The sequence below is a fragment of the Callorhinchus milii genome, unplaced genomic scaffold, assembly GCF_018977255.1.
Source record: "Callorhinchus milii isolate IMCB2004 unplaced genomic scaffold, IMCB_Cmil_1.0 Scaffold13, whole genome shotgun sequence".
In the NCBI taxonomy this organism is placed as follows: Eukaryota; Metazoa; Chordata; class Chondrichthyes; order Chimaeriformes; family Callorhinchidae; genus Callorhinchus; species Callorhinchus milii.
This window is the reverse complement of record NW_024704754.1, coordinates 5526372-5544804: the sequence shown is the minus strand read 5'-3', so window position 1 is coordinate 5544804 and position 18433 is coordinate 5526372. Positions and strand designations below refer to the sequence as shown.

Genomic DNA, 18433 nt, shown 5'->3' with positions numbered 1-18433 from the left:
GTAAAAATGCATTTTTAATAACAATCCTTGCATTTGATGTTGCGCCTTATCACATCATTGGGATGTCTCAAAGTACTTCACAGAACATACTGTAAAGTGGATTGACTGTGTATTTTGTGGACAAAACACCGCAGTCAATTGCGCACAGCAGTGTCCCACAAACAATCGTCGATTGAGTTGACCAATTGTTTGGAAGGGATTATTACCCACGGAAACGACCTGCCAACTAACAACCAGGTTCCCACTTACTACTTGGTAAACAGAGGTGGATGGAATAAAGAAACCTAAGGTTTCGCCTCATCCGGGAAACGAACCTGGGTCCTCTCGCTTGTGAGGTGAGTGCTCTAATTAATACGCTATGGGACTCCACAATTCTCTAGCCTCCCAGTGGCTTCCAGATGTCTCACATCGTGGTTAATCGTGGGTCTAGATTTCCTGGACATGAAAACTCAACAGATAAACAACTGCAAAGTTAAGACCGAACTCAACAATTAATGAAACAACAACAACTTGCACTTATATAACGCCCTCCATGCAGGGCAGTGTCTCAGAGCGCTTAACGGTGGTGGTGCCTGACACGGAGTCGGGGGGAGGGGGAGGTGGCTGTAAGCACCCATAAGGGTGAAGAGGAAAGTTTTTAGGCAGGACATGAAAGGGGAGAGAGGGGGAAAGGTGGAGGGATTGAGGGAGAGTGTTGGGGTGTAATGGCTGAAACCGCGACCTCCGATGGTGGGGCGAAGGGTACGAGGGACGAGCAGGAGGTCGGTGTCAGTGGAGCGGAGGCACCAGGTGGTGGATTGGGGAGTGAGGAGGTCGGAGAGGTCGGCAGGTGCCAGAGAGCGAAGGGATTTGAACACGGGTGTGAGGATCTTGAGGTGATGGGGAACTAGTGGAGCCTGGGCCAGAACCGGTGAGATGTGGGTATGGAGTTTGGTTGGGGTCAGTATACGGGCAGTAGAGTTCTGAATGAGCTGGATCCCGTGAATGGTGGAGCTGGGGAGACCGGCGAGGAGTGCTTTGGAATAATCCAAGAGGGAGGTGAGAAATGCACATACGAGAGGGTTGGCTGCATTTGGGCTAAGGTATGGTTGGAGGTGGACAATGTGGTGGAGGGGGAAGAAGGCGATCCTGATCAGGGACCGGATGTGGGGGAGGAAGAACAGCTGGGGATCAAACCGGATGCTTAGCTTGTGCACTGGTTCAGTGAATCTGAGGGAGAGCCCAGGGAGGTTGAGGAGTTCAGATCCGCAAGAGTGAAGATGTTGATGGGAGCCAAGGAGTATGGCTTCCATCTTGTCCATATTCAGCTGCAGGCAGTTCGCACTCATCCAGGCCCTGACATCTGCCAGACAAGCTTATGGAGCATCAGTGGACCTGGAGTTGGTGCTGGAGAAGGCAAAGTAGATTTGTGTGTCATCCACATATATGTAGTTTACTCTGTCTCAGTGGATGACATCGCCCCGAGGGAGTATATAGATAAGGAAAAGAAGAGGCCAAGGATGGAGCACTGGGCTACCCCGCAGGTCACTGGGCTACCCCGCAGTTGACCGGGCGGAGGCGAGAGGAGAAATCATTTGCTGAGATGAAATGGAGGCGATTGGTTAAGTAGGACTCGAACAATGCGAGTGCAGTCCCACTAAGTTAGATGATGAAGGAGAGGCAGTGGAGGAGGATGGCGTGATCGACTGTGTTGAATGCGGCAGAGAGATCCAGGCGGGTGAGGAGGCAGAGGGAGCCCTGGTCATAGATAGAGAGAATGTCGTTTGTGACTTTGACAAGCGCTGTTTCTGTGCTGTAAAGTCTGACCACTCTCAAATTCTATTATCACCAGAGTGAACCTAGACCCGGGCCGCATGTATAATAATCTACTAATAATGATAATAATAATAATCCCTGCATTTGATATAGCGCCTTAGCATGTGGTCAAGATGCAATAAATGTTTCCCAGTAAATATTCCACCAGTTTGTTCTTTGCCAGCTTTCATTGACGTCTAATCAGTATTTTATCCTAATTGGATTTTTAACTTTTTTTTAAGCAGTCTTGTTAACTCTAATGTTTGAGTCCAGTGATTATCAGCGCTGCAGAAGTACAGAAAAGACAATGATTACCTAATACCGAAGAACAGGTTCAGGGACTTCAGTGTGCTATCTTCTCAAATCGACTCAGACAGTGAGTCAGTGTGAGCTGATCGCTGGGTTCTGGTTTGGTTTACTTGCTGCCTGGTCTCTGGCAGATGCTATTTGTCACTAGGAGATGGCTAACTGGCCACTGAGAGAGTTACTAGTCACAGAGATAGTTACTAATAATATAATCCTTGCATTTGATACAACACTTTTCACGTCTTTGAGACGTCTCAAAGCGCTTCACAGAATATACTGTAAAGTGAATTGACTGCATATTTTGTGGGCGAAATGTGGCAGCCAATTGTGCAAGGAGTGTCCCACAAATAGTTGTGGATTGAAGTGACCAATTTATTATTGTTTTTTTTTCTCGAAGGATGTGGAGTAAGGAAACTTGCCCAAGGTTTTGCCCTGCTGGGAATTGAACCCAGGTCTCTCGCTTGCGAGACGAGTCCTCGAACCATTGAGCTACAGGACTCCACTAGATAGTTACTAGTCACTGAGAAATACTTACTAGTTGCTGAGAGAATTACTAGTCACTGAGAGACAGTTACTAGCCACTGAGAGATAGTTACTAGTAACAGAGAGACTTATTAGTCACTGAGAAATACTTACTAGTCACTGAGAGAGAGAATTACTAGTCACTGAGAGAGAGTTACTAGTTACTGAGAGAGAGTTGCTAGTCACTGAGAGAGAGTTACTGGTTGCATTCCTGGTTGCCTCGCTGTCTGTTATGCGATGTCTCCGGGCAGATGATCACTCTATGTCACGTTCACTTAATTTCTCATCAATTCTGGAGTTCTTTGAGTCATTTATTTGTGAAGCTTGAAAGGCGCTGTAAAAATGTCAGTTGTTAGACTAAATCTCCTGAACTCATTTTATCCCCTGTCTTTGATATTAAAATGATAATAATAATCTTTGCATTTGATATAGCGCCTGATCACGTCGTTCAGCCATCTCAAAGCGCTTCACAGAATATACTGTGTATAATGTGGGTTCCAGAGGGTGGGGGCAGAAGCCCACACGTCAATAGTGGGGTGAACGAGGTGGGGGACGTGAAGCAGGCCAGAGCCCGCTGAGCGGAGGGAGCGAACAGGATGGTAGGGGGTTAGGAGGTCGCCGAGGTAGGTAGGGGGGAGCAAGGCTATGGAGAGCTTTGAAGGTGAGGACCAGGATCTTGAATTGTATCCTCTGTGTGATGGGAAGCCAGTGGAGTTGGGCGAGGATGGGGGTGATAGGGTCGCGGAGCCTGGTGCGGGAGAGGACACGGGCTGTAGAGTTCTGGATGATCTGCAGCCTATGGAGGGAGGAGTTGGGGAGGCCGACAAGCAAGAATTTGCAAAGTCAAGCCTTGATGTAATGAAGGCGTGTATGAGGGTTTTGGCGGCCTACGGTGTGAGACAGTGGCGGAGCTGGGCGACATTGCGGAGGTAGAGGAAGGCAGAGCAGATGTGGGGTACAAAGGATAGTTGAGGGTCAAACAGGTTGAGGTCTTGTTGACATTCAACTGAAGAAAACTAGCTCTCATCCAGGACTTGATGTCTGACAGACATTCTGTCAGGGCAGCAGTGGTCCTGGAGTTGAGGGTGGAGGTTCAGAGTAGAGTTGGGTGTCATCCGCATACATGTGGAAGTTGACCCCATATCTGCGGATGATCTCAACAAGAGGGAGCATATAGATATTGAAGAGGAGGGGACCAAGGACAGAGCCCTGAGGAACACCTCATGAGACGGTGCGGGGGCTGGAGGAGAAACCATTTGTGGAGATGAAGTGGATGCGGTTTGAAAGGTACGATCTGAACCAGTCAAGGATTTATCACAAAGTGTGGTGACTGTCCGTTTGGTGGGCCAAACGTGGCAGCCAATTTGCCCACCTATTACGTTGCTTCGAATTTTTAGCCAGTTCCCTTTTTTTTAATGAACATGACTTGACTTAAACAATACCAATGTGGTAAGACATCTGCTTCTGCAAATCTCTTTCTGTGTGTCTGTGTGTGTGTGTGTGTGTGTGTGTTTTTTTTTAAAAAAAGAAATTTAAGACTTCCTTCTGTCAAACATTGCAGAGCCTAACTGAAGTATGAGAGTGTGTTTATCATTTCCACCAAATTACAGTTTCTAAATGCTTCACCTGGAATCAAATGCAATTTCCAGGTTGGGCGAAATCTGAGGTAAGTCTTCTGACTCTATACACGCCTCTGTTTACCTCGCAGGAAGTAAGAACCCAGTTGTTAGTTGATTGACGGATCGCTTTACGGTTGTTATTAGCATAATTAAGGCAAAGGCTGGCCCCAGAGCAGGACGAGGTGATAGCAGGGAGTGCAGTCACTGACACCACCAGCAACAGAGATCAGCAGAGGGGTAAGCGTTCACATTCCAATCCTGAAACCGTTATAAAGTGGGGACTTTTCTCTGGTTTCCCACATGACTGGGGCTTTCCTTTTCTTTCCTTTTTGTCGTCTAAAGAAACGGGAATCCACCGCATTTCCACAAATCAAAGTTTCACTTTTTCTACTAAGCTTTTTCTTTTTTTCGTGGAAGTTAAAACCTTTTCCGCTCCCCAAAACAACGGACTTGAAAGAGCGCAGCATCTTAGAGAGGATTCATGGCAGAAGAATAACAAGCTCATCGCTTGATCCAGTTAGATTTGGATCAAGTTTCTACAGCGGTATGTGAATCCACTTCATTGCTCGTGTGGTTAAAGCCTGTGTTAGCTGTACCGTTAGTACGCGGCTAACCCTTTCATGCAGTAGCTCAGTGGTTAGAGTACTTGCCTTGCAAGTGAGAGACCTGGGCTTGATTTCCTGAGGGCGAAACCTTGGGCAAGTTTCCTTACTCCACATCCCTGATAATAATCCCTCAAGAAAAAATACGCAATGATAATTTGGTCACTCAATCCACGACTGTTTGTGGGACACTGCTGTGCGCAATTGGCTGCTGCATTTCGCCCACAAAATATACAGTCAGTACACTTTACAGTATATTCTGTGAAGCGCTTTGGGTTGTCTAGAAGACGTGAAAACCACTATATCAAATACAAGGATTATTATAACCAGGTTTCAGTTTGGTGGGTGTGAACAATTTGACTGCTCTTTGGGGCCATCTAGTGATTAAATTAGAAATTAATATCTCAGCTTGGAGCATCTTAACTCCACCATAGACCCAATGGCAGTCTATTTGCTCTGTTAGTAATGGATCTGTGAGGTTCGATCATATCTAAGGTTTTATTTAGATATCGTGTGACTGTTGCATCTGTGATAAACCACTGGCGGTGATTTCTGAGCTGGAAGAATTGGGTTTATCTTCACTAATCACTCCGAGACACTGCCCCACGTGAAAGGCATATAGGAACAGGAAGAGACTGTTCAGCCACTCAAATCTGTTCTGGCTTTCTACAGATTGTGGTTGATGGGAGATTTACACAGACTGTACCGCACAGATACAGGCCATTGTAGTTCATTGGGATCCTGTAGCCAAGTGATTAGAGCACACGCCTCTCAAGTGAGAGACCCGGCAAAGTCTGGTGCCTTAAAATAATAATAATAATTATCCTTGCATTTGATATAACCTTGTCACGTCTTTGAGACGTGTGAAAGTGCTTCACGGAATATAATAATAATATCCTGTAAAGTGAATTGACAGCGTATTTTGAGGGTGAAAAATGGCAGCCAATTGCACACACCAGTGTTCCACAAACAGTCATGGATTGAATGACCGATTTTTTTTTGATGGGATTATTATTCCCAGAAAGCGATCCACCAATCAACCAACAACCGGGTTCCTACTTACTGCTAGGTAAACAGGGGCGCGTGGAATAAGGAAACTTGCCTTAAGTTTCGCGCCGCCTGGGAATCGAACCCGTGTCCTCTTGCTTACGAGGGACAGCGCTAACCACTACGTCACGGGACTGCTTGGTAAATAATTTTTCTCTTGGACGCAGACGGCCACACACATCGTGGAGTTAAAAGCCAACCTCGGAGGATGTCTGACAGCATACCACGGCCCCGCGGGAAAGTAGCCACTTACGTGGGCCTGATATTAATGTCTGGTTTGGCTTGCCTGTACTTCATGCTAACTCCTGACTACCATATCAAATTTATCGTGCAGCAAGTAGCGCAGCAGCTAATCGTATCGTTTTTCGCCCTTTGTTTGCTGAGACTCTGCGAGTTTGTAGAAGAGCTCGGCCACAAACAGACCAGGTACGTTCTGTAGCATTCTTCCTTCCTCAAAGAGAATCACTGTCGTCTTTTACTGTTGTGTGGGTTATTCCGTGAGTATTCGGTTTCCCGGGCGGGGCAAAACCTTAAGTAAGTTTCCTCACTCCATACATCTCTGTTTACTTAGCAGTAAGTAGGAACTCGGTTGTTAGTCGATTGGCAGATGGCTTTGTGGGGACAATAATCACCCTCAGTCCCACCCCCAAAAAAATTGGTCACTCAATCCATGGCTCCTGCGCGCAACCACGTTTTGCCCACAAAATACAGTCACTTTGCTTTTACAGTATATTCTGTGAAGCGCTTTGAAACGTCTCAACAACGTAATAAGGCACTATTACTATAACCTCTCTGCTGCCTTCGATACTGTTGGCCACTCTATCCTCCTCCACCGCCTCTCCTCTCACCTCAATCTTCATGGTTCTGTCCTTGAATGGTTCAGATCCTACCTCTCACACCATCTCCATTTCATCTCCACCAATGGTCCTCCTCTACCCCCCCCCCCCATCCCGCAGTCCCTCTGCCTTGCCCCCTCCCTTGCTTTCTTCAAGAGCTGTCTCAAGACCCTCCTCTTTGATCGTGCCTTTGGTCACCCTCCTTCCCCCCGCTGTCCTCCACCTTCCCTGATCCCAAACACCAGCTTGGTCCAAAACACTGATTGTCCAGCGCCTTGGGACGTCCTCCCGACGTGAAAGGTACTATACAAATGTAATTTTGTTGTTGTTATGTCAAATGCAAGGATTATTATTATTATTATAATATTCAGGGGCTTCACGTTTCTTTTTAAATCACCAGGTATCAGAACAGTTGGGTGAGAGCTTTAAATGCATCCTTGGATTGGAAGAAATATGGCTTTTGTCTACTTATTTCCCTGTTGTTCAACTGGGTTCTTCCCTATGAGAAACACATGAGCTATGCCGTTCCCACTGTGGGACAAACAATCAGCCTGACCTGCTTCTGCGTTTTATTCCTCAAAGTGTTTCAACTTGATGTGAGTATTTTTCCACACAGCTGTTTCTGCGTTGTTTGTTCCAACGCGCGTCTTTGCGTGCAGATTGCAGCGGATTCCCTTACACGACTGTTTGTGGGACGTTGCTGTGTGCAATTGGCTGTCGCGTTTCATCCACAAGTACACGGTCAATTCACTTTACCGTGTATTCCGTGAAGCGCTTTGAGATGTCTCAATGAGGTGGCAAGGTGCTATATGAAATGCAAGGATTATTATTATGATGACTATTCCGAGTTTTAAGTTTGTAGTGAAACTCCAACTGAATGATCGAGCTCGCCAGTTAAGGGAGGAAGGTTGTGGCATCGCAGGAGTGTCTATTGATGTCAGTGCTCGTTCCGAGACCCAAACCCTGCGTGAAGGGCGCTACGTGAATACAGCTTTTGCTGTATAACAGGGCTGATCAACAACAACAACAAGAACAACTCGCATTTACACAGTGTCTTGCACATCTCAGAGCGCATTTTAGATTCAGGTGAATGAAAGATTAGCCACTGCATTTGCCAATATATAGAAACATTTGCTATTATTTCTATTCAATTGCTTTTCTTTTGTGACGCGCTTTGGGACGTGTGTTATTACGTGAAAGGCACTGTATGATATCATAAAAGCATTCGGTGACAGAAAATATCTTCTTTTTATCCTTTGTATAAATCTCTCTGCAGGTTCTTTCTCCGGCCCAAATTTCAGAAATCTCTGAGACAAACAAGTGTAACGTTGCCCACGGTTTGGCCTGGTCCTATTACCTGGGTTACCTGAAGATAGTTTTACCTAGTAAGTGCTTGCACAACATGTATTGGTTCCACTGTACTTTATCCACTGTATTCCACCCTCTTACTCCCTACTCCACAACCAGTCGCCTCCACTCGACCGGCTCTGGCCTCCTGTTTATCCCTCGTGCCCTCCGTTTCACCATCGATGGCCGTGATTTCAGCCACTACATCTCGAAACTTTAGAGCAACAACTTGCACTTATACAGCGCCCTCCACGCCGGGCAGGGTCTCAGAGCGATTAACAACGATGGAGCCCAAGGCCGAGCCAGGGCCACTGATGGTGGAGTGGAGGATTCGGGGGACGCGGAAGAGACCGGACTCAGTAAAACGCACGCAGAGACCGGCAGTGAGCGATCAGTGGGACAGCATCAGCCCGTGAGCCACAGGAGACAGCACAGGGGGGAGGGGGAGAGGTGGGATGGCGGTCATGGCTTCGGTGCCAGAGACCGGGAGGGAAGGTAGCAGAAGGATAATTGCGTGTACTTACCCCACTCTGGCGGATTTGAAACTGGCACCAGGAAGTGACGTGACACTATACTTATCCAGCCCGGACGGGTTTCAAAATGGCGCCTGAAGTGACGTCCGGCAGTGAGATTTGGCTGTTATTCAGGCGGGGCATTTTGAAGTGGCGTCCCCGCGCCTGAATCAGCTGAGGCTTCTCCTGGCTGCTGCTCACCTGCCGCATGTTCGCCCACCTGTGGCCTCGGCACACGTTGTACAGGCAGAGACTTGAAAATTTCTCGCCCATCCATGGCTTTCCCCGCCTTTTGTCGACCAAAGCCTTCGGCCCTCGCTTCTCGCAACTCCCGCTCGGTTTACTGAGTTTCTCGAGGTCCCGCTGCTCGCCGGCTCGCGACTGTCCCCGATGATGCAATGTTTCTGCGTTGTCGTGTTGTATAAACACTTACTAACCTCTGGTTGCATTGAATAGAACTGGAGGAAAAAATAAATCAATACCACAGAGAATATGGCAATGTTCTCCAGCAAAAGGGAAAGAAGCTGTACATCCTTATCCCGTTCAGCTGTAAAGTTCTGGACAAGTTGGAAAAAGTGGACACGAACATTGTATTCTATCAAAATCTGCCCGAACTCCTCGTCGACAGAGCTGGAATCAAGAGCAGAAGTTACAAGCACAGCATCTACCTGATCTATGATCAGAAGAAACAACAGGTACAAGACGCCTTTCCTACCAGTTTACACGTTAGACATTAATAATAATCTTGCATTTGATACGGCGCCTTTCATTCAGCTCCTGTTAACCCTACAAGCCAAAGCCCTAATGGGTAGGGTGATCCTAGCAGGACAAACAGCGGGAAAGCTTGCCAGACAACACTATCAATGGCAAGCTATGGGGTTTTAGCAGGATAGCCTCCAGCAGTTACCCCCAGTGCCCACTATGTAGGTGGGATGCATGGAATTCTTCAATTGGTCATAAGTTGGTGGGTTTCCGCATGTGTCAGACGCTATTTGTACGGAGAAAGGAGTTTTCTCTTTCTCGGGGTCTTGGCTCACAACCCAAACCCCACCAAATAAAATAGGTCACTTACATCATGGCTGCTTGTGGGATGTCTCCGTGCGCAGATTGGCTGACACAAACACACAGTCATTACACTTTTACAATAATATCCCGTGACCCGCTTGAAACATTTTGAAGATGTGATAGGGATTATTACCCCGGGAAAACGATCTGCCAATCGACTGACAACCGGGTTCCAACTTACTGTTAGATAAATGAGAGCACGTGGAGTAAGGAACCTACCAATGTTCTGTTTAACTTCCATTGTAAAAAGAAAAAAAACTTGATCACTCAGTCGGTTTGTGGGACACTACTGTGCGCAATTGGCTACTGCTTTTCACCCACAAAACTATACAGTCACTACACTTTACAATATATTCTATGAAGTGTTTGAGACGTCACAATTTCAACGACGTGATAAGGCACTATATCAAATGCAAGGATTATTATTATTATGAAGTATCCTGCTAAGGTCCTCTCGTGTTCTGACTCGCAGCCTCATCACTGTATCCTGGAGTACGCCACACCTCTGCGCTCTCTGTTTGAAATGACCAACGACTCGGCAGCTGCCTTCAGCAAAGAGCAGCGTCTGGACCAGGCCAAGCTCTTCTACAGGACGTTAAAGTCCATCCTCAACAACGTTCCCGAGGTCACTGGCTCCTATCGATTAATCCCATATGATGGTAAGGTGGATTGCTGTGCTTGGAGATTAGAGTCCTAGAGTGTAGTGATTAGTGTGCTCACCTTACAAGTCCGAGGACCCAGGTTCCTTACTCCACGTGCTCCCGTTTACCTAACAGTAAGTTGGAACCCGCTTGCCAGTCGATTGGCAGATTGTTTTCCCGGGGTAATAATCCCTCAAAAAAAATCTGCGACTTGTTTGTGGGACACACACGCACTGCTGTGCGCAATTGGCTTCCACGTTTTGCTCATAAAATATACAGTCAATCCACTTCACAATATATTCTGTGAAGCGCTTTAAGACGTCTCAACGACATGACAATGCGCAATATCAAATGCAAGGATTATTTTTATATGAATTATTATTATCTCTTCCCCTCATCCCCAGCCCCCACACCCCCCCCCCCCCCCCCCCCCCCCCCGCCCAAGCTTTGTGTCAAGCCAGTAGTGTCGAGAGCTTTGAGACGTCCTCCCGGAAACTGTAGATCGCATTGCGTTGTATTGCAGTGTAGGTTTGTGAACTTGTGGCTGTTTGCTTTGCAGATGATTTGGAGGGAGCAGAACTGGGTCCACATTTTGTATCTGAAGAGATTCTGAAACACATGAGGCAGGAGCTAACGGAATACCCTGTGGCTGAGCCGAGTAACGCAAACGAGACGGACTGCATGTCCAGCGAACCCCACTTGATGATCAGCGATGATCCCAAGCCTCTGCGCAGTTATTGTCCTTAACTTTAACTTTAGATGGGCTTCATTTCCCAGCTGTGAGGTACAAGGTGGGGGTCAGCCGTGCGGTTGCAGAAAAACTGAATAATTGGAATTGAGGTGCCGTGATCTAATAGAATGGCGGAACAAGCTCGAGGGGCTGAATGGCCTCTCCTGTTCCTATGAAAAGATGGTTTTGGCAGACAGTGAATTGGTGATTTGCTTTCCACGATTATCTTCCCTGTACTGGGGTGTGGAAATTCTTATCTTTATTTCAGCTTTTTATTTTATTAGCTACTCTCTTCCATTAAAATGCAGAGTGACTCCACTTTACCATGAATTCTGTGAAGCGCTTTGAGACGTCCTCCTGACGTGAAAGGCACTGTATCAGATGTAAAGATTATTATTATTATCTCTACTATTTTGGAGTCGTTTTTAACTTTCAACAAAGCTTCTGAAGGAGATAGCAATGGAGCTAACAGTGCAAAAAAGAACCATAACCAAACCAGTGCATGATATTTTAAACCATTTAGCCATTATTTGCGTGTTCTGTTTCAACTCCATCCATCTTCCTTCAGGTTTATGGTTTGCTTCTTTTTATATGCTTTATACATTTTTTCAGAATTTCGTTAATAAATTAAAGATGAGAAAACCAAACACAACAGCAGACAAGTGAATTTATTTATTACAACAACAGCAACAAAATTACATTGGTATAGCGCCTTTTACGTCGGGAGGACGTCCCAAGGCGCTGGACAGACCCAAGGTCGGGGTTGGGGAGTGTGGAGGGCAGAGGGGGGATGCAGGGAGATCGAAAGCATGGAGGGGCTTGAGATGGGTCTTGAAGGAGGCAAGGGAGAAGGCAAGGCAGAGGGACTGCGGGATGGAGTTCCAGAGGGTGGAGGCAGAGAGGCAGAAGACACCCCCGCAAGCGAGGCGGGGGATGTGAAGCAGGCCGGAGCCCGCTGAGCGGAGGAAGCGAGCAGGATGGTAGGAGGTTCGGAGGTCGCAGAGGTAGGGGTGAGCGAGGCCATGGAGGGCTTTGAAGGTGAGGACCAGAATCTTGAACTGTGTCCTCTGTGTGATGGGAAGCCAGTGAAGTCGGGCGAGGATGGGGTGATAGAGCCGCAGAGCCTGACGCAGGTGAGGATGCGGGCAGCAGAGTTCTGGATGATCTGCAGCCTATGGAGGGAGGATTTGGGGAGGCCGACAAGCAATGAGTTTGCATTGTCGAGCCGCGATGTAATGAAAGGGAGGGTTTCGGCGGCCTGTGGTGTAAGACAGTGGTGGAGCCGGGCGATGTTGAGGTGGGGAAAGGCAGAGCAGGTCATGGTGCAAATATGGCGTAGAAACGATAGTCGAGGGTCAAACAAGATGCTGAGGTTCTGCACGAGATGATGTGGGGGCTAGAGAAGAAACCGTTTGTGGAGATGAAGTGGAGGCGGTGTGAGAGGTACGATCTGAACCAGTCAAGGACAGAGCCGTGGAGGTTGAGGTGAGAGGAGAAGTGGCGGATGAGGATACAGTCGACAGTGTAGAAGGCAGCAGAGCGGTCAAGGAGGATGAGGAGTCAGAGGGAGCCCTGGTCGCAGATGGACACAATGTCATTTGTCACTTGTCCAGGGCTGTTTCTGAAGTGAAGGTGGTGTGAGAGGTACGATCAGAACGATCGGCGGCACAGAAACCTAATTGGAGGGGTTCGTGAAGGGAGAGGAAGGAGCGAAGCTGAGAAGCAACAACTCATTCCAGGACCCTGGAGAGGAAAAGGAGTTGGAGATGGGGTGGTAGTTTGAGAGTAGAGATTGGTCCAGGGAGGGTTTTTTAAGGCTAGGAGCGATGATGGCGTTTTTAAATCGGGTGAGAACAGTACCAGAGGATAGGGAAATGTCTGTGAGTAGAGGGGCAAGGTAGTGGAGCTGGGAGTTAAGGAGAGGGATAGGGATGGGATCGAGGGAGCAGATGGTTAGTTTCATGCCAGTTATAGTGGTGTTGAGAGAGGAGGGGGAGACAGCTTCGAAGATGTGGAGGGAGGGATGGGTAGGAGCCTGGGTGGGAGGGGGAGATAATAATAATAATAATAATCCTTGCATTTGATATAGCGCTTTTCACGTCGGGAGGACGTCCCAAAGCGCTTCACAGAACACACTGTAAAGTGAATTGACTGTATATTTGTGGGCGAACGCGGCAGCCAATTGCGCACAGCAATGTCCCACAAACAGTCGTGGATTGAAAATGACCAATTTATTATTGTTTTTGGTTTTGGAGGGATTATTATGGGGATGGGGAGGGTGTAGCAGCAAAAATTATAGGATGCATCTATGCATGCTGGTTAAGTTTCTCAACACTAAGTGGTGCCATATTTTGACAATTTTTAAAAAAAAAAAAATCTGGCTGTGTTGTATACTTGCTTTCTCTCTGCAAATATCTGTGAAGCTTTTGGGTTATCCGTTATTGGTGTGCAAAACACTGAAAGTGAATGAATGAACGCTTTGGGTGCTGCGTTGATCAATCCAAAAGCAACATGTTTGGAACTGGTATTGCTTTGTCAAAAGAAAAAAAGTGAAAACTTTTTAAAAGAGTTCATGATATCCAGTCTTGTAATTCTCGTCATTTTTTCTCTGGTCATTTTCAAGCACTGACGTTATTTAAAAAGCATGCTCTCTCTCTTTCTCTCTCTCGCTCTCTCTCTCTTGCTCTTTCTCTTGGGAACTTGGGCCAAAAAAACAACAAAAGGAAAAACTTTTTTTTTACTATTCAATAACAGCAACAACAACAACTTGGATTTATATAGCACCCTCCACGCTGAACGGCGTCTCAGAGCGCTTCACAGTAATGGATACCGGGGCCGAGGGAGGGGGAGAAAGGTGACCAAAGGCGCGGTCAAAAAGAAAGGTCTTCAGCAGGGACCTGAAAGTAGGAAGAGAGGGAGCGAGACGAAGGGAGTCAGGAAGGGAGTTCCAGAGCCTCGGGGCGTAGTGGCTGAAGGCACAGCCACCGAGGGTGAAGTGGAGGATTCGGGGGACAAGGAGGAGGCCAGACCCGGCGGAACGAAGGCAACGGGCACTGTTTTGAGGAGAGAGGAGGTCAGAGAGGTAGGGGGTGCAGAGAAGTGGAGGAATTTGAAGATAAGAGTGAGGATTTTGAAATCGATTCTCTCTGGGATAGGCAGCCAGTGCAGTCTGGCAAGGACTGGGGTGATCGGGGAGCGGAGTTTGGTGCGGGTGAGAATGCGGGCAGCAGAGTTTTGAATAATCTGGATTTTATGGATGGTAGTAGATGGGAGGGCGTTTGAATAGTCCAGCCAGGAGGTGACAAAGGCATGGACTAGGGTTTCAATGTCTTTTGGAGTGAGGTATTGGCGGAGACAGGCGATGCCTCGGAGGTGGAAGAAAGTGGTGCTGGTGAGGGATCGGATGTGGAGGAGGAAGGAAGTTGAGGTTGCGTATGGGTTCGGAGAGTTCTAGGGGGAGGTAGGGAAGGTGGTGGAGTATTTCCACAATAAAATGTGTATGAACCCACTGTTTGCTTGGACCGTGTTGTTTTATACCAGGTAAAAAATAGACGGTAAATAAAATTTTACTAATTGTTCAAGGCATAAGTAGATAATCATCATGTTGAGAGGATCAGAAAACATACAAGTCTTACAATGCAATGGATTGCAACACAGGTTGGTTTGGTTTTGTCCAAGTGCCAATTGGAGGAACGAGGTTGATATATATACTATATATATATATATATATATATAATATATATAATTCTCAGTCTGGTTTGGATACTCTTAAGCATAGTGATGGGTTTCCGCTTGTGTCAGACACCCGGCTGACCAGAAAAAATACTAATTGGGAGGTGGTTTTTTTGATATTTACTGATGTTTGTAACAATAGGTTGAAGGACGGAAGCCAGCTTTTCTTGTTCACTGATGCATTTTGTCCTGCAAGGCACCCTGCGATTTATTAAACAGAAGCTCGTCCAGCTCCTTGCTCACTTCGCTTCACCGCATCACAGGCATTTAAAGTGAACTACACATTGCACATAACGGGCCTGGAATCCTACCTGGTCTTTCATCCAGTCAGCCATTACACCTCACTGAGAGAGTTACTAGTCACCGAGGTTGAGTTTCTAGTCACTGAGAGAGAGTTACTAGTCACCGAGGGAGAGTTACTAGTCACCGAGGGAGAGTTGCTAGTCACCGAGGGAGAGTTACTAGTCACCGAGGGAGAGTTACTAGTCACCGAGAGAGCGTTACTAGTCACCGAGAGAGTTACTGGTTGCATTCCTGGTCGCCTCGCTGTCTGTTATGCGATATCTCTGGGCAGATTGACCGCTCTATGTCACGTTCACTTAATTTCTCACCAATTCTGGAGTTCTTGGAGTCATTTATTTGTGAAGCTTGAAAGGCCCTGTAAAAATGTCAGTTGTTATTAGACTAAAAAAACTCATTATGTCCCCTGCCTTTCCCTGTACCTTTTGATATTAAAATGATAATAATCATCATCTTTGCATTTGATATAGCGCCTGATCACATTGTTCAGCCGTCTCACCCATGTGTTTTTTTAAAAAAAAGACATTTAAGACTTCCTTCTGTCAAACACTGCGGAGCCTAACTGAGTATGGGCGTGTGTTTATCATTTCCAAACCAAATTTGTGTAACGATGCATTCAGTTTCTAAATGCTTCACCTGGAATCAGATGGAATTTCCAGATTGGGCGAAACCTGAGGTAAGTTTTCTGACTCTACGCGCCTCTGTTTACCTCGCAGTAAGTAAGAACCCGGTTGTTAGTTGATTGGCGGATCACTTTACGGTTGTTGGTTACATTAATTAAGGCAAAGGCTGGCCCCAGAGCAGGACGAGGTGATAGCAGAGAGTGCAGTCACTGACATCACCAGCAATAGAGATCAGCAGAGGGGTAAGCGTTCAAATTCTAATCCCGAGACTGGCGTAAACTGGGGACTTTTCTCTCCTTACACTCGTTTCCCACATGACTGGGGCACTAACCACTTAGCCACAGGACTCCACAAGTACTGTACGCACAAGAAGTGCCTTTGCAAGCTGTCTTCTCCTGCGCTTTATATTGCCTTCATTGTCTTGGCCACAAGTCTGCTTTGCCTCATCTTCCAATATCATGTCAGATGGTGTCCAAGGTGCAAGGTTTATAAAAGGTTTTTACAGCATGGTGCTTGTGTATTTTCAGGTGTTAATATTTAGATTTGGATCAAGTTTCTACAGGGTTAAAGTAATCTTTAAACGGTAAGTGAACCCACTTCATTGCTCGTGTGGTTATAGCCTGTGTTAGCTGTACGGTTAGTACGCAGTTTACCCTTTCATCACTTGGATGAATTGAACACAAGGCGAAACTAATTAATTACTGTTAGTAATGGATCTGTGAGGCTCGATCATACCTCAGATTTTATTAAGATATCGTGTGACTGTTACACCTGTGATAAACCACTGGTGGCAATTTCTGAGCTGGAAGAATTGGGTTTGTCATCACTAATCGCTCCGAGACACTGCCCCAGGGGACAGGCACTATATTAATGTAAGTTGTTGTTAATGATAGTGATCAGAAATGGAACATAGGTATATAGGAACAGGAGGAGGCTGTTCAGCCACTCAAGCCTGTTCTGGCTTTCTAATAGATTGTGGTTGATAATAATAATAATAATAATAATCCTTGCATTTGATAGAGCGCTTTTCACGTCTTCTCAACATCTCAAAGCGCTTCACAGAATATGCTGTAAAGTAAATTGACTGTATATTTGTGGGGGAAACACGGCAGCCAATTGCGCACAGCAATGTCCCACAAACAGTCGTGGATTGAAAATGGCCAATTTATTATTGTTTTATTTTAGAGGGATTATTATTGGAGATTACATAGACTGTACTGCACAGAAACAGGCCACTGTAGTTCAGTGGGGTTCTGTAGCTCAGTGGTTAGAGCACAAGCCTCGCAATCAAAAGACCCGGCAAAGTCTGGCGTCTTATAATAATAATAATAGTATTAATCCTTGCATTTGATATCTTTGAGACGAGTGAAAGCGCTTCATTGAATATAATAATAATATATTGTAAAGTGAATTGACAGTGTATTTTGAGGGCGAAACACGGCAGCCAATTGAACACAGCAGTGTCCAACAAACAGTCATGGATTGAGTGACCAATTTTTTTTTTGGCGGGTATATTACTCACAGAAAGCGATCCACCAATTGACTGTGCTTATGAGAATCATTCAGGAATGATTAGAAGAAACACAAAAGTCTGACCCGGGCTTTTCTTAGGAGTTGAGGTTAGAATGAGGGTTGGTGAGAAATGTTCGTTAGAGTAAAGGCTCTCAATTTCCTTCTCACTTGGTTTGAAGAATCTGAGACAGAGGCCACAATAGGTTTAGACTACATGGAGAGGAAACTGAGTAACGTGGAATAAAATGTTAGTTTATTTAGCCTGGTGGGGCATATTATCTCAGACCCCTAAGTGGATTGCACAATGGTGTGCTGAGGAAATGACATTCTATTCCTGACGTTAATGTAGAAATTTTGATTCCTGAACTGGTGAGGTCTTTTTGATAAACGGAAAGATTGCAATATTCCATATTTATTTTACGCACATTTTTTCTGTGGAACGTGTGATTCGGGGCGGGTGGTGACTGACTCCAGCAGTATCACAGCTGGGACATTGTATGTGTGTGTGTGTACTTGTGTGTGTGTGTGTGTGAACTCGTGTGTGTGTGTACTTGTGTGTGTACTCGTGTGTGTGTGTGTGAACTCGTGTATGTGTGTGTGTACTTGTGTGTGTGTGTGTGAACTCGTGTGTGTGTGTACTTGTGTGTGTACTCGTGTGTGTGTGTGTGTACTTGTACGTGTGTGTGTAATTGTGTGTGTAATTGTGTCTGTATTTCTGTGTGTGTTTGTGATTCTGTGCATGCGTGTGAGAGACTGTGTGTGTGTGTGTGTGTGCGCATATGTGTGTGAGATTCTGTGTATGAGTTGAAAAGGGAGGGTGGGGAGGAACCCAGCTGGTTACACCCATTTCTCCCTGAATGTTTCCCTATGTTTATTTCCTCCCATTACTAATTCACTCCCATAGCCAGCCATTGCAAAACAGCTTGACAAATACTTTTAGGTAACATTTCAAAAATGACAGCAGGAAGCATTTGGTTTTCTCCCTCTTTCCCTCTCTCTCCATCTCTCTCTCTTGGATAATGACTCATGTTGGCTCTCCTCAGCTGATTACCATCTCACCTAAACATCCTCTTCGCTATGTCCAAGTCTAGACAGTGAACGTCTGAAAAATGCACAGTATGCAGGAGACACCTAAATCACCCTCTCCTCCCATTTCTGATGGGGGTGGGGGGGAAGTTCGGTCGGATATGGGGGAGGGGGAAACAAATAGGCGGAATTATAACTAATATTCCAAAACCGTTACAT

At 46.2% G+C, this 18433-nt stretch overlaps 1 protein-coding gene across 2 annotated transcripts; it reads left to right on the top strand.

Annotated features, from left to right (window-relative positions):
* The first annotated feature begins 4197 nt into the window (after window positions 1-4197).
* Window positions 4198-11665, top strand: sting1 (stimulator of interferon response cGAMP interactor 1). 2 transcript variants are annotated; one of them, XM_007906261.2, is made up of 8 exons: window positions 4198-4478; window positions 4584-4785; window positions 6058-6316; window positions 7127-7322; window positions 8003-8111; window positions 9042-9280; window positions 10123-10309; window positions 10851-11665. In XM_007906261.2, the coding sequence occupies exons 3-8, from the start codon at window positions 6099-6101 to the stop codon at window positions 11036-11038; spliced, it is 1137 nt and encodes a 378-aa protein (XP_007904452.1). In that variant the 5' UTR covers window positions 4198-4478; window positions 4584-4785; window positions 6058-6098; the 3' UTR covers window positions 11039-11665. The 2 variants fall into 2 exon arrangements, with proteins under 2 accessions (XP_007904452.1, XP_007904451.1); XM_007906260.2 differs by lacking the exon at window positions 4584-4785.
* The last annotated feature ends 6768 nt before the right edge of the window (window positions 11666-18433 follow it).